Here is a 17,080-nt window from a genome sequence, read left to right as displayed (position 1 = left end):
ACTTTTTGTTACATGCACTTTGCTTTGGGAATTCACCAGAGAGAGGTTGCTCTCTGTTTTTGTGATGAAACAAAACTGTGATTGAATTTCTTCTGTGTCTTCTTATTGTCTCAGATTTAGGCCTATATATCACGGTCCAAGACAACATTGAATGTTCCTGAGTGGCCTAGTCACAGTTTTGAATTAATTTGGCTTGAAAATCTATGGCAAGACTTGAAAATGACTGTCTAGCAATGATCAACAACCAACTTGACAGAGCTTGAAGAATTCTCAAAAGAATCATGTGCAAATATTGTACAATCCAGGTGTGCAAATCTCTTAGAAAAACTCAATTGAATTCAGGCTATAACACAACAAAATGTGGAATAAGTCAAGGGTTAGGAATACTTTTTGAAGGCATTGATAGCTATCAAAATGATATATAATCAATTATTTATAATACGCCTTGGTGATTCAATAGCCTAGTTAATCATTAAATGACTTTAAAAACACTATCTACGCTTTTCTCAGTCTGACAGTAACCCAGCTATCTGAGTCAGAGGATCCTTCTTTCAGCTGCTGCATGTGAATTGTTCTTCTACATCATAATAATTATGTCTACAAAGCATTTTGTCTTCATTTTGGCAGATTAACGGATGATTATTTCTGAAGATCAACTAATGTTTTTGCTCCTTCGTTTAAAAAAAAAAGGAAGCAGCCAGGCAAAAATACAGAGTTGGTACCGAGATTGACGTGGGCCATCACTCAAACAAAGATGCCTTCATGGCCACCAGTGCATATTTCCAAACTATAATGATGATAAAATCTCAAAACTATGCAGCTGTTCTTTTGTCGATTTTTTTTTTTTGCTGTTTAATAAATTATATTCTTATCTAAAAGTCGTATTATTTATTAGTAGCCATAATTCATAAATTACACCATATATATTTACCTTTAATTAACTAGGCAAGTCAGTTAAAACAACTTCTTATTTATTAATGTAGGGTTCTATATGGAACCAATTCAGGTTCAGGGGAGAAGAACCCCTAACGTTCTGATCAAAGAAACCTATACAAGGGTTCTATATAGCAGATTATAAACTGGTTTCCAGGTGTTAGATGTATTCTTCTCAAAATGACAAAACTTCTGCATTCATCAATGTGACAAATCTCAGAGGAGGGCTTTGTGTGGCGCACCACATCTACTGGTGAGGCCGCGCCCCTCTTTACAGAAGTAGCTGAAATAGCTTGGAGACAGTATGTTATAATGTGTTGTGAAGACGGTTCTGGTGCCAAACTGGAAAGTGATACTTCATGTGCGTTATTTGACGCGAACAGAGTCAGATGTTCATGGACCACACCGTTACACTATGCGACATTGTACATCCGAGAAGCTGCAAAGCAGGAGACGCCAAGATGATGATTTCTTTACCAATTAATTCGTAATTAATTTGATTACTGTTATGAGAACAGTCAAACTTGTTCTCATTCATCCATAATATCCTTGCATCGGCAAATGGTGACAGATAATTGCTGAAGACGTTGACAGGTGGGGATTTTCCTTTAATTAATCATGTTTATTTCTGTTTTGTTTTTTGCATAGTTTCGACCAAAATATCAGTTCTTTATCACAAGTGAAATATTGATACCTCGACTTTAATAACCCCTAAAACAAAGTTTAAAAGGTAGGCTAATCATTGACTTCACGTGCGTCATGCGTAAAAATCAGTTTCCAAAAATAAACGTTCACTCCAGTGTGAACATTTATTTTTGTATACAGTGATTTTTACGATTGAGGCATGTGAAGTCAGTGATTAACCTACATTTTTAACTTTGTTTTAGGGGTTACTAAAGTCCTAGAGCTAGAAGTAAAAGGGAATTGATGAAAATTGTTTACAAAATTCTGCTCAATCATATATAAAATGATACTTTTCAAAGGGTGTCAATCCATTGGCTGAATATTGACCAGGTGCAGTCAACACAGAGAAAAGGGCAGTGAAGTACAGTACCCTCCATAATTACTGGGAAAGTGAAGCTTTTTCCTTCTTATGTCTCTAAAAAGGTTGGATTTGAAATCAAACAATGACTATGAGGCATTCAGACAGTCAACTTTCATTTGAGGGCATTCTCATTCATATCAGGTGATCCATTTAGAAATTACAGCACTTTCTATACATAGTCCCCCCATTTTAGGGTAGCAAAACTATTGGGACAAATTCACTTATAAAGTAGTAAAAAGTTAAATATTTGGTCACATATTCCTAACCCACAATGACTGCGTCAAGCTTGTGACAATACACATTTGTTGGATGCATTTGCTGTTGGTTGTGTTTCTGATTATTTTGTGCCCAATAGAAATTAAGGGTAAATAATGTATTGTGTCATTTTGGAGTCACTTTTATTGTAAATAAGAATAACATATGTTTCTAAACACTTCTACATTAATGTGGATGCTACCATGATTATGGATAATCCTGAATGAATCTTGACAAATGATGAGTGAGAACGGTACAGATGCACCATACCCCCAAGACATGATAACTGCTCAACAGTACAATAACAGGGTTAGCATTTTTTAGGGAGGGTGATATTTGTGCATATTTGTGCATCTCTCACTCATCATTGTAATTTATCAGGACTATCCGTAATCATGGTAGCATCCACATTAATGTAGAAGTGTTTAGAAACATATTCTATTCTTATTTACAATATAAGTGACTCCAAAATGACACAATAACTTACTTGATTTCTTTCAATAAAGTAAACACAATAAATGGCTTTTTACGCATCTCACACTGCTACCACTGCAATGATGAACTATTTATTGACTGTTGCACTGTGGGAGCCTGGTACTTCTGGTTCCTTATTTGAATGACCATTTACCGTAGCCCAGTGGTACACTGCACAATTTAAAGGAAATAATATATATATTTTGTAAGCACTGACTTATAAGTCTGATGCTCTGAAATGTAGAACCTACTAGATAAAAGCTCTGTATAAGTATTCACCTTGGTCATGACTCAGTTGCTCCGTAAAATCTACGTTTTAAATGTCATTTGTTTTGGAGTGTTGTTTATTAACGTGTCGTGAAGAGAAATGTTTTGGGGCTCTGTCAAAGCCATTCAACCATCCTTTCTGTCACATGTTGATCCTCAGACTGGACCAGGACTTGATAATGCCAGGCAATGGGAGTTCCGAGGCGGGATGCAGCAGGACAGCAACAGGCAGCTACTCCAACACCACCTGTGGCCAGACGGAGCTGTCCGTCACCGCCTCCATCATTTCCATGACCGTGGGCATCTTCTCCAACATCCTGGCTCTCTGCATCCTGGTCAATGCCTACCGTCGCTTCCGCCTCAAAACCAAGGCCTCCTTCCTGCTGTTTGCCAGCGGCCTGGTGGGCACCGATCTCCTGGGCCACCTCATTAACGGCTCCCTGGTGCTATATGTCTACGCTTGTAACAAGGAGTGGGAAGCCTTTGACCCACACCACATCCTGTGCAGTCTCTTCGGGGTGTCCATGGTGTTTTTCGGTCTGAGCCCCCTGCTCCTGGGTAGTCTAATGGCGGTGGAACGCTGCATTGGTGTCACCAGGCCCCTGTTCCACTCCACAGCCCTTGCCGCCCACCACATGAAGAGGCTGCTGGGGCTGACCTGGCTGTTAGCTGCCCTGGTGGCTCTGCTACCTGTGCTGCTGTGGAGGCCCTACCAGGTGCAGCGCTCCCAGAGCTGGTGTTTCTTCCGCATGGAGGGGCCCCGCAACTGGCTGGACGTGGTGCTCCCGCTGATCTTCTCTACACTGGGCCTCCTGGCTCTGCTGGTGTCCATTGTGTGCAACACACTGACCAGCTGCACCCTACTGCAGTCCAAGCTGCGCTGCCACCGCCAATGTCGCCGCAAGGACACCTCCCACCACTTTGAGATGATCTGCCAGCTCATGACCATCATGCTTGTGTCCTGTGTGTGCTGGGGCCCTTTATTGGTAAGGCATCTTCTTCCCTCATTTCCCTGGGTCTTAGAAGCGCTTATCTCTGGTATGTCTGTTGAGCAGTAATGAAGAACTCACTTTCACCTCATCCCTGCCAACAGTCCTCTGCATTGGTGGAGTCTGCCAAGATTCCCACAGCAAGCAATTTGTTCTTCTACTCGGAATGCGCACAAATCCTTTCAAAAGGAAAGGGAGCTATTTCAACCTTTGAGATGCTCAAGATGTTTAATAGGGCACAGATTTTTGGCTTGTTTGTTATTTTGTGCTTTTGACCCTTGTGTTCACGTTCAGGCAGTTTGTCATTTCACGCCAAGATTTCTGGCATGTAATGTCCTTCTTTTCTCCCAGTACTTTGTGTAGTTACTTTACATCCATTTCAATGACATTTGTTTTTACCAACCCTTTTAAGAGCAAAATATGGTATGTAGCAAAAGTAGAGGGGAAACATTCTCAATCCAGATTTCTTCTCTGTGATGGAAACTCTGATGAGTCTTATTGAAATAAATGGTCCTTCTTTGACAATGTTTTTATTTCTTTGCCTGCCATTAATCGTAGACCAGGATTCTTCAAATGAAAAGTGACAGTATAATATCTTAGATTAAGCTGGATCATTAACACGTGATGAGAAGGCTTGTAAGGGAAGGTCAAACAATATCGTTTTTTTCCTCTGGCAAGACATTTCATTAGACCTACATCAATAAGATGTTTAGGGAGCGTTCAAAATGTACATAATGTTACCTGGAGGAAAATGTGGGAGGGTTTCATATTTTCTTTGTCCAGGGAGGGTCATGTATTTTGTAATCGATTAAATGTCAGTTATTTTCAGCATTTTGGAATTTACATATTGAATTCAACTGTGTGTAACTTTGGTGTACTACCCTGCGCTCTGTCACTCTCTCATTCTCCTCGCTGAGCCTGGCTGGATGGGCATTCCACTTTCAATGTTGAAAACTCTGGCATCTTTTTAGAGCTCAGACTTTCCTAATTGAAAATCAATAACCTTGTGATTTGATCCTGTTTTTTGTTTTTTGAGTTCCAGTTCTCTTGAAAGCACCAATGAACAATAACAAGCATGACATAACACAATTACACAAGGACCACACAAGTGAACAAAGTTACCTTCACAGTAATTGAAGGGTTTCTTTGCGGTCTCTGTCCGCTGAAGACAGTCCAGAAAAGTTCAATTGAATTTTCAAGTTGAAAGGAGATGGTTCTTCAATGCTGCTCCTGAATGTTGCTGCTCCTCTATGTTGCTCTGTCTGTAAGCTACGTCTTGCTTGTCCTATGTTGCTATGTCTTGCTTGTTCTATGTTGCTATTGTCTATATTGTAATTGTTTTTAATAACCTGCCCAGGGACTGCGGTTGAAAATTAGCCGGCTGGCTAAAACCGGCACTTTTACTGAAACGTTGATTAATGTGCACTGTCCCTGTAAAAATAAAAATAAACTCAAACTCAAACTCAATGGGGAGGACAACAGTCCATGTGGATAGTTGGACTATCTGTATGCCTTTATGCCTATGAGTTGTTGTCTTTTTCGAGCGATATGTTTATCCTAGGCTGTCTTTCATAAACTTTTTTTATATTTTTTTATCACTGTGTAAATTCATTGGGTCGGCCTATATGCCATTCACTGCAGTATTATTCCTAATAATTCCTCTTTATCTCTTGGAGTCCTAGGAAACGCTAGACTAGACCCACAATAGCCTGTTGTACACTTATTTCAAGCATTTTATTTTCCACGGATCAAGGAGAGATTCAAGCTTGCTCTTGCTTGCTGAATATAAAATACAGAAACCAAAATAACTGGATGTGATTATGAAAGGAGAGAAAGAGAGGTCTCGATGGTGTGATTAAGATTCACCATATAAGTAGCCTGCTAATGTACCTTTCTGAACTTTGTAAACTGCCTAAAAAAATATCCATTACTGATCTAAATGGTTGCATTATTAGGTTGAGGCTGTATGCAGTATTTTGGCATGAAGCATTCAAAACAGGACGTTTGAGCGGTTATTCAAATTAGCCTACATCACTGCAGTTTACAGCCCTAGACAATAAATGTGTAGGTCTACACACATGATAACAATAATACATACCCAATTGCGCTGTGTTGTTGTAGCCTCAGGGTGGAATAATGTTGTCTAAACACCTAGGCCTAATCAATAGTGGAGCTTTGCATGCACGACTGCCTGGGGACTGCAGAGCACAGCCTGGAGGAACACACAGATCAGTCATTTCCTTCTGTTAGCCTTTCTTTTCATGCACTTTGACAGGTAAATATTTATAGCCTTAGTATTTACCTAATGAGTGACCTAATATCTAGCTAATATTTAGCTTCTTTGGCTACACAACTCTAGCTCCTCTCTTCCAGCTGTTCCCGTGCACAATGTGCTATAGGCTACGGATGTTGTACATCAGGATGCTTTGATCAGTTGATTGACAGGTATAGGCTATTGTAGAACGACAAACTTTCTTCGAGTGTGGATGCTGACCAATAATGTATTGTTATAGTTATCGTCCTTGGTGTGGAAGGCCCTTAATGCTTAAATTGGTAAATGCCACCCTCTAACGGATGAATGTGGTATGAACTACAGCAGTGGTTCTCAGTGATTTGATAGAAATCACGACTGCAACATTGATAGCCTACTTAAAGGGGAATTTATATTTCAGCTATTTTGTTTTAATGATCATTTTGGAGGGTTATATGTTTTCTTTTTCAAATCCTCGGAGAGGGCAAGGTAAAAATATATTATCCTCAGGGGGACTGCCATCCATTTTCATTTCAGAGAGGTCTGATTACCTCCAGGTATCCCTCAATATAAAAAGCGTTCACTCACTTACTGCCCCGCACACATCACTGTGTACACAAAACACTATTACACATTCTCAAACGTAATTTTATCATATTCTATTCAGCTATTTCTAGGACAATAAAAAAAGTGGTAGCTTAAATCAAATCCCTTTTTATAAGTTTCCTTTGATTCAAGAGAGCTGGTTATACTGTAATAATGCAATTTGAAGTGTTGAACAAAGTACAGTATTCAACTAACAACAATTTAAATGGTTCCCTTCAAGTAATTACATTGTCTCACATAATGTCCTATGTTTACCCTCCTAGGTTAACGTCATCATACTGAGCACCCAGGTCCAGGGCGAGCGTGCGTTTGCCCGCCTGCTGCTGGCAGTCCGCATGGCCACCTGGAACCAGATCCTGGACCCCTGGGTCTACATCCTCCTGAGGAAGGCCATCCTCAAGAGGCTCTTCCTGCTGCTGCACAGCTGCTGGTGCATCAAGTCCCACTCCCACCCCCTCAACCGGTGGAAGTGCAGCCCAGTGAAAGGCTCTGGGGAGACCAGCGGCAGCTCCATCAGCACTAAACCAGAATTCTTCTGTTTGGATGGAAGTGTTGGAGGCCTACCAGACACAATAATTAAGCCCATCACCTGAACCCCTGGATGGGGCATCTGATCTGAGAGACCCTGGGTCCCAGGTAGAGTGTTTGCAGGCAGCACCTGTAGCACATTGATGTATAGTTGGAGTAGGCGATAAGCTAAGGAACCAGATAAGGTTTGTTTTAGGAAGGGCATATGAAGGATCATTCAAAGTATTATAAACTGGTTAGTTTGAGCCCTGAATGCTGATTGGATGACAGCCGTGGTATATCAAACCGTATACCACGGGTATGACAAAACTTTTATTTTTACTGCTCTAATTACATTGGTAACCAGTTTATAATAGCAATAAGGCACCTCGAGGGTTTGTGGTATATGGCCAATATACCACGGCTAAGGGCTGTGCCCAGGCACTCCACATTGCATCTTGCCTAAGAAGAGCCCTTAGACGTGGTATATTGGCCATATACCACACACTTCCTCGGGCCTTATCGCTTAATTGTACACTCATGAGGCATACAGACACTGGTAATAGGTGTGTTGGTCATAATTGACAGTGACACAGGACTAAGATGGACCCTGGAGTTAGTTATCCCCGGTTACTGATATTTCTGTCTAACCTGTAACTGACCTTGAAAGGATGAACTCTGCAATCAGCACTAGATGTCAATGTTGTCTTCTTGAGTCTTCTCTGTGACAGTAGCTATGGCATATAAACCCAGCAGCTCAGAACTAAAGACATCTGTAGCTCTGGAGTTCCTCACAGAGCTCGAAGATTTTGCAGAATGACAAGACCATTTGATTGTTTTCAGCTCCCCATCAGTCAGTGAGTGAGTGCCAGGCAATCTGAATTATCACCTCAGCTGGTGATCCTCCGGTAAAATTAATTGTTCTCTTGTTTCACTATCTTCTGGAGTCCCAATATGGCAGTTATGACATCATTTCCACGTAGAATGATTTGTTTTGAATTCTGAAGAGACTCTTCTGGCTGGCCCGTCTGTTGAAGTTGCTGTTGTGTTTGGCAGATGGTTGGTATATCTCTTTGACCTTCTGCGGTGCTATGGACTGATTAAAAATTAGTTTTTGACACATTTTGTGTCTGTCCATGTTGAGAGTACTTTTTGTTCACAGGTTTTCTGTATTAAAACATTTTCTGAAGTCATTCTCTCATCATGGGTGTTCACCATTTACAGCACAGTAACTCAGTTAAGCTCATCTGATGAGTTGATCACCTCTATCCTTTCAGTGGTTTTAAAATGACTCAGCATGATCATTTTAATTTAACAGTGCTTTCTTATATGATATACTGTGTGTTGATGTAACATGACGTATCTATGGAATATGTATGTATACAGGTCCTTATAAACCATTTACTAATCATAAGTTACATCTTTTTGCATGGCCTCATCTAAAATAAAATGTGAGCTATTTATAGAAATACTTTATAGATGTTTTGAGTGACCAGTGTAATTTCTCACAAAAAGATGAACATGCCATTGGTAGACATTCCAGCAGTACTTGATGCTCCTTAAGGTCTCAAAATGGCCCCTAAAACATATCAATGGTTAAAGAATAAGGAAATATATTGACATTTTATTCACAAAAACTGTTGTGAAACAACTGTTACAAGGGCTTGAGGAAGAACTGTAATGTGAATGTTCTGCTAATATTGTGAACCTGGAGAATATGAACTGATCATAAAACATGGAGATGTAGACGACACACAACGGCTGGCCGGACCAGACAGTTGTTCCCCAGTGGATTTGTATTCCTTAATTATTACTGATATGTGATTGAGGTATACGTGTTACATGTATGATTTGCAGGTAGAAATTGTATATGTATAAACTTTAAATGCTTCCAGTGCTTCAGTCTTTTAACTGCAGACTATTTTCACACATGGTTTTGTTTGGTGTCACCTCTACTGGACCTTTAAATAAATATAGTAACTCTCTAAACGTAGGGTAGCGTGGGGTAACTAGCTCCCCGGGGCTAGTTTAGTTACTAGTAACTAGTTATCAACTAGCTCTCAGTTATCATATTAAAAACGGCTAACATTTGCCTCCACCCTATGGCAAAATTGCAGAACTGCAGGAAATTAACTTTAAAACATAACTTTGAAGGGGGGGTGGATGTGGGTACGCAGACCAGAGAAACCACTGCTGCCCCTCATGATGAGTTCAGATTTTTTGTGGCCCCCACCCCCATCAAAGTTGCCCATCCCTGATATGCACTGATTGAAGTGGATTTAAAAGGTGACATCAATAAAGGATCATAGCGTTCACCTGGATTCACCTGGTCAGTCTGTGTCATGGAAAGAGCAGGTGTTCCTAATGTTTTGTACACTCAGTGTATACTAGATTACTAGCATTTACAATGTGGGAGGAAAGGTTAGCAAATGATGATTAAACTGTGGAGTTATTGTAATGTAAAGTGCTACTATTTTCTTTTATTGCCGAAACAGAACAAAGAGAACTATGTTGTGTCTGTGTCAACCATCATGCCAACAATATGCATGCCAAAGACCTGCAAGAGTGAAAAACGATGATGCATGTAAATTAAAATCTATTGATATTGTATTGTTGTATCGTAAGCACATAATTTTAACCTCCATATCTGCTCTTTTCTACTTGAAAAACGATATAGGCTACCACTTCATTTGTGCAATGATCTCCTTCGGTATAAACTAAATTATTAATTATTAAACTATTATTTTTCTACACATTGTCTTTGCCATTTATGTTCAAACTGTGAAGGCTTTTGAAGGTGAGCCTAGGCTATGCCGACAGACAGGCAATAACATTTATTTGCAGTGATGGATAAGTGATGAGGGATATTGTTTATACAGAGACTTGTTAGAAAATAGCTTTGTTATATTGCATTTCAACACACAAAACTAACAAAATGTTATGTCTGACGCCCCTTTAAATCACTCCCATAAGGTAGGTGGGTTCATGAAGGCTTTATGATACCCCCGAAGAAGATATTAGTCATATGATAAGTGATCATTTCATATCCTTCATCTTCTATTGAGTCATGGCTAAAAGGGTTACAGCTTTTGTCAAATTCTTGAATAGGGTGTAATTGCGGACTGTATTTCGGGGCATTTCTTTATGTGGGTGTTCCCTGATATCAGGAAATGCTCATTGATACCTGCCATTAGTCAGTCCCGGTGTTATGAGACTGATGTTTTCTCGACAAAAATGATTTGTTTACATAGCAGGTTAGGATAACTAACATGGCAGGTTAGGTAAATTAGCGTGGCAGGTCAGAAGACTGAGGTTAAGGTTAGGAAAATGGTTAGGGTTAGGGTTAGCTTCAATGTTACAGTTGCCAACAACTGCCCTGCAGCCATATTTTTTTTGCATAGAATAAGTCACTCAGCCATGGAGCGGGAGGGGAAAGAAAAGCCGTCCGGGAGGAAAGGGGACAGGGAGAGTCAAAGGATGTGGAAAGGGAGTAGAGCAGGCTCAAAGAGACAGAGTCAGGAGGGAGAAGGATTTGACCGAAGGGATCCCACTTTAAATGACGTTCAGCTTATAAAGGCTTCATAAAGCCTTCAGAAGGCATTCATAAGCACTACATAAATGTGTTACAAAGCATCTATAACCATTATGTCATACTTTATAAAGGATTCTTAAATGTGGCCTGACTGTGTGACATAATCACCATGTCAAATGTGATATAACCCACTTTGTCGAACATAATATAAACATGTGCTTTATAAAGGGTGACATGTTGTGCTGAAGGACTGCATACACTCTAAAGTGATGCCATGTTAGTCACATTACACCTAATCTCGTTCCCAGACACTTCCTCCCAAATGTGCGGAAGGTCTGGTGGACAAACGCATCAAACTTGGCCTTCATTAGTTAGGGTTAAGTTTAAAATACAATTTTAGTTAGATACATTGTGGAAATGTGTGCAATAGCCTGGGGGTGACTTTACACAAAGAAACACTGTTTCTCACTGTTCCTAGGCCGACATTGCAAATAAGAATTTGTTCTTAACTGACTTGCCTAGTTAAATAAAGGTTCAATAAAAAATTGAAATAAATTCATTCTGACCAGTCATCTTATTAATCATTACCTCTTATCATATCATCATTCTGATTTATCATCTTATTAATCATTACCTCTTATCATATCATCATTCTGATTTATCATCTTATTAATCATTACCTCTTATCATATCATCATTCTGATTTATCATCTTATTAATCATTACCTCTTATCATATCATCATTCTGATTTATCATCTTATTAATCATTACCTCTTATCATATCATCATTCTGATTTATCATCTTATTAATCATTACCTCTTATCATATCATCATTCTGATTTATCATCGTATTAATCATTACTTAATTTCATATCATCATTCTGAACAGTCGTAACCTCATGCATCTGCTAAATCCCCAGTCTCACTCATGATTCAGTACTACACAAATTGGTATAATTATTTATTTACTATCTAACTAAATAATAACACAGAATAAACATACAGCCTTTACATGAGATGAAGGTCCCTAGTGGACTGACAAAATATAGTGGCTTATACACAACGGATGAAGACTGGTGGGTAGGAGAGAGAGAGAGAGAGAGAGAGAGAGCGAGAAAGAGAGAGAGAGAGAGAGAGAGGGAGGAAAAGGGGCACTTTTCATGGATACATTTTAGAACTATTCTCATACTAATCATATACATTGCACACGAACCGCCGCCCATTTGGAATAAGAAATCATTCATGTATTTACATGTGAGTGCCTTTGTTCGGTCGAAACCAGCCCTCCTTAGGAAGATTGTTGGCCTTTCAGTGGCAAGCTGTATGGCTCTGATTGTCCAAAAAGGGTCTCCCCTTTCCCGTCTTCTACTGTTGTTCACTCTGGAAGATAGCCAGCCGTGTCAACGGTTCCCATTGGTGATGAGCGTAGTAGGATAGTCTCACTTAGACTAGCTTTTCTTGATATCTGACTCAAGACAGCTCATCAGCTGTTTTAGGGATTGTCTGATGGGAGTTTGTTTTCCCCCTCGTGATGGTATTCAGGATTCAGACCACAATGGACATGAGCTGCAGCTCGCCGTCTCTCTGGTCTAAAGGAAGGTAAGTTTATTTCTTCACCTCGAGTTGAGGTTCAAAGTTCCAACCATTTCAAACATGTAGCTCTCAGCTCACGTTTCCTGGTCTCTTAGATTCAGCATTTAAACCACTTCAGAAATGGGCTGCAACTCCCCGTCTTTCCTGTTAATTTAGTTGGCAACTCCCCGTCTTTTAATGTTAATTTAGTTGGCATTGCTTTTTATGCCCTCTCGTCAAAGGCGCATTGTTCCTTCTGTCTGACATGCTCTCCGACCTCACTCAGGGCGTGGCTACTTACTTATGCATAGTTTATAGGAGATAGATTCACTCATACCTCCTAAAATCACATTCATATCTTAACAAAAATACTTTCATAATTGTTTATATTATATGCACAACGTTAAGGATGGAGACTTCATACCTGTAGTGTAAATACTTTTCGAGTTACATTATTTATTTTTCACCAGTTTTAATGACATCACAAAATGAAAACCCGTACGACATTAGTTTTCTTTAGCTCCCCACTGACCATTCCCCACATTGTTATGTTAGAAATATTGATCCAGTATCCACTTTTGACTGTGTTAGAGTTTAAGAGTGAAAACTGTCTGTGAAACAAAGACATTCCTTTGGTTGATACTAAAGGGGGAGAAAGAGCCTCCCCCTTCTCCTGTAATTTACAACAGGGTATGAACTATCAAACCGGCCCAGTTCCTCCCCTTTTCTGTGGGGGAAAGAAGGGGTCTGGTTATTGTCAATCATTGCTGAGCTGATCTGACCCATTGTGATACTCACGGGACAGTCATGACAACATGGTTAACCTCTTACATCTATGGTGGCGCTATTTCATTTTTGGATGAAAAACGTTCCCGTTTTAAACAAGATATTTTGTCACAAAACGATGCTCGACTATGCATATAATTGCTACTGTTCGAAAGAAAACACTCTGACGTGTCCAGAAATACAAATATCTTCTCTGTGCGTGCCCTTTAACGTGAGCTTCAGGCAAAACCAAGATGAGATGGCATCCAGGAAATGACAAGGATTTTTGAGGCTCTGTTTTTCATGATCTCCTTATATGGCTGTGAACGCAAGAGGAATGAGTCTGCCCTTTCTGTCGTTTCCCCAAGGTGTCTGCAGCATTGTGACGTATTTGTAGGCAGATCATTGGAAGATTGACCATAAGAGACCACATTTACCACGTGTCCGCCCGGTGTCCTGCGCCGAAATTGGTGCGCAAAAGTCACCTGCCAGTATTTTTCCATGGGACACAGAGAGGGAAGCAAGCTTCCACGAACTGCATGTCAATGAAGAGATATGTGAAAAAACACCTTGAGGATTGATTCCAAACAACGTTTGCCATGTTTCGGTCGATATTATGTAGTTAATCCGGAAAAAGTTTCACGTTGTAGGTGACTGCATTTTCGGTTCGTTTCGGTAGCCAGGCGCAATGTAGAAAACGGAACGATTTCTCCTACACACAGACGCTTTCAGGAAACACTGCGCATCTGGTATGTGGCTGGGAGTCTCCTCATTGAAAACATCAGAAGCTCTTCAAAGGTAAATGATTTTATTTATTTGGTTATCTGGCTTTTGTGAAAATGTTGCGTGCTACATGCTACACACAATGCTATGCTAGCTTTGCATACTCTTACACAAATTAGTCCATTTCTATGGTTCAAAAGCATATTTTGAAAATCTGAGATGACAGTGTTGTTAAGAAAAGGCTAAGCTTGAGAGCAAACGCATTATTTTAATTTTATTTGCGATTTTCAGAAATCGTTAACGTTGCGTTATGCTAATGAGCCTGAGGCTTAGTCACGATCCCGGATCCGGGATGGGGAGTTTCAAGAAGTTAAACCATACATTTCCTTTAATTTGTTCATTTTTTAAAAATATTTTATTTTTTGCATTTTCCAATTAAGAACATTCAAAACAAAAATGAAAAGATATTAGACAACAATATGACAAAGTGACAGTGACCGACGAGCATTAAAAAAATATAATAATAATTATATATACAAACATACAATAAATAAGTCATAATAAAAAATAATAATAATGAGACATTGGATCATATGGTCACCTGTCGTAGGCTACTGTACATATTATACATTACGTGTGAAACATTATGTGAGGATTATACAGAGATTCAATCAATGTGATGTGAGGGGAGAATCTGCATATAGTCAACAAAAGGTTGCCGAATTCTGTAAAATGTCTCTAACTTATTCCTCAAGCAGGAAGTGATTTCCTCCAGTGGGATACAACTATTAACTTCCGATAGCCACAAAAATATTAACACAACATGCAAAAATTGCACGGATTTGACTGAGTAACAGTTCATATAAGGAAATCAGTCAATTGAAATAAATTCATTCAAATCAAATCAAAATCAAACTTTATTTGTCACGTGCGCCAAATACAGCAAATGTAGACCTTACCGTGAAATGCTTACTTGCAAGCATTTAACCAACAGTGCAGTTCAAGAAGAGTTAAGAAAATATTTACAAAATAAACTAAAGTAAAAAATAATAAAAAGTAACACAATAAAAAAACAGGAATGAGGCGATATACAGGGAGTAACAGTACCGAGTCAATGGGCGGGGGCACAGGTTAGTTGAGGTAATTTGTACATGTAGCTAGGGGTGAAGTGACTATGCATAGATAATAAACAGTGAGTAGCAGCAGTGTACAAAACCAATGGGGGGCGGGGGGGGGTCAATGTAAATAGTCTGGTGGCCATTTGATTAATTGTTCAGCAGTCTTATGGCTAGGTCAGATAGGATCACCACTTTATTTTAAGAACATGAAATGTCAGAATAATAGTAGAGTGTCAGGACCCGGTTACGAACCTGGGTCTCCGGAGTGAGAAACAGTCACTTAACCAACTGAGCCACGAATAGTCAGCAGAACCCAGAAGATGAGGCAGACACAGCAGTACTTAAGACGGTGTATTTAATAAAGTAAAAAAGGAGAAGTCCTTCAATACAAAATGACAAATCCAAAAGGTGGTAGGTATAGCACAAAAAAGCCTCAAGAGATACTCAAAAACAAAATTCCACAAGAGCATCCACCGGAAACGACAAGAATACACAGAACACTAGGGCTGGGTGCTAACATACAAACACAGAGCACAGAACTGAGGGAAACTAAGGGTTTAAATACAATCAGGGGAAACGAGGCACAGGTGCAAATAATAATGGGGAACAAGGGAAAAAACATAAGGTCAAAAAGCACAATGGGGGCATCTAGTGACCAAAACCCGGAACAACCCTGGCCAAATCCTGACATAGAGAGAATTATTTCTTTCAGCTTTTATTTCTTTCACCACATTCCCATTGGGTCAGAAGTTTATATACACTCATTTAGTATTTGGTAGCATTGGCTTTAAGTTGTTTAACTTGGGTCAAACAATTTAGGTAGCCTTCCACAAGCTTCCCACAATAGGTTGGGTGAATGTTGGCCCATTCCTCCTGACAGAGCTGGTGTAACTGAGGCAGGTTTGTAGGCCTCCTTGCTCGCACACACGTTTTCAGTTCTGCCCACAAATGTTCTATAGGATTGAGGTCAGGGCTTTGTGACTGCCACTCCAATACCTTGACTTTGTTGTCCTTAAGCCATTTTGCCACAACTTTGGAAGTATGCTTGGGGTCATTGTCCATTTGGAAGACCCATTTGCAACCAAACTTTAACTGATGTCTTGAGAAGTTGCTTAAATATATCCACATAATTTTCCACCCTCATGATGCCATCTATTTTGAGTTGTGCACCAGTCCCTCCTGCAGCAAAGCACCCCACAACGTAATGCTGCCACCACCGTGCTTCACGGTTGGGATGGTGTTCTCCCCCTTTTTCCTCCAAACATAAGGATTGTCATTATGGCCAAACAGTTCTATTTTTGTTTCATCAGACCAGAGGACATTTCTCCAAAAAGTACGATCTTTGTCCCCATGTGCAGATGCAAACCTTAGTCTGTATTTTTATGGCGGTTTTGGAGCAGTGGCTTCTTCCTTGCTGAGCGGCCTTTCAGGTTGTGTCGATATAGGACTTGTTTTACTATGGATATAGATACTTTTGTACCTGTTTCCTCCAGCATCTTCACAAGGTCCTTTGCTGTTGTTCTGGGATTGATCTGCACTTTTCACACCAAAGTACGTTAATCTCTAGGAGAGACAGAACGTCTCCTTGCTGAGTGGTATGACGGCTGGGTGTTTATACTTGCGGACTATTGTTTGTACAGTTGAATGTGGTACCTTCGGGTGTTTCGAAATTGCTCCCAAGGATGAACCAGACTTGTGGACGTTTACAATTATTTTTCTGAGGTCTTGGCTGATTTCTTTTGATTTTCCCATGTTGTCAAGCAAAGGTAGGCTTTGAAATACATCCACCGGTACACCTCCAATTGACTCAAATGATGTCAATTAGCCTATCAGAAGCTTCTAAAGCAATGACATCATTTTCTGGAATTTTTCAAGCTGTTTGAAGGCACAGTCAACTTAGTGTATGTTAACTTATGACCCACTGGAATTGTGATACATTGAATTACAAGTGAAATAATCTGTCTGTAAACAATTGCTGGGAAATTATTTGTGTCATCCACAAAGGTAGATGTCCTAACCGACTTGCCAAAACTATAGTTTG

General features: G+C 39.8%; 1 protein-coding gene across 1 annotated transcript; it reads left to right on the top strand.

Moving 5' to 3' along the window:
• The first annotated feature begins 3,153 nt into the window (after window positions 1-3,153).
• On the top strand, window positions 3,154-7,413 carry ptgfr (prostaglandin F receptor (FP)). The gene is made up of 2 exons (XM_064952814.1): window positions 3,154-3,960; window positions 7,084-7,413. The coding sequence occupies exons 1-2, from the start codon at window positions 3,154-3,156 to the stop codon at window positions 7,411-7,413; spliced, it is 1,137 nt and encodes a 378-aa protein (XP_064808886.1).
• The last annotated feature ends 9,667 nt before the right edge of the window (window positions 7,414-17,080 follow it).

The sequence above is a fragment of the Oncorhynchus masou genome, chromosome 31, assembly GCF_036934945.1.
Source record: "Oncorhynchus masou masou isolate Uvic2021 chromosome 31, UVic_Omas_1.1, whole genome shotgun sequence".
Taxonomy (NCBI): Eukaryota; Metazoa; Chordata; class Actinopteri; order Salmoniformes; family Salmonidae; genus Oncorhynchus; species Oncorhynchus masou.
Note: the sequence above shows the minus strand (reverse complement) of the source record. Positions and strands in the feature narration are given on the sequence as shown.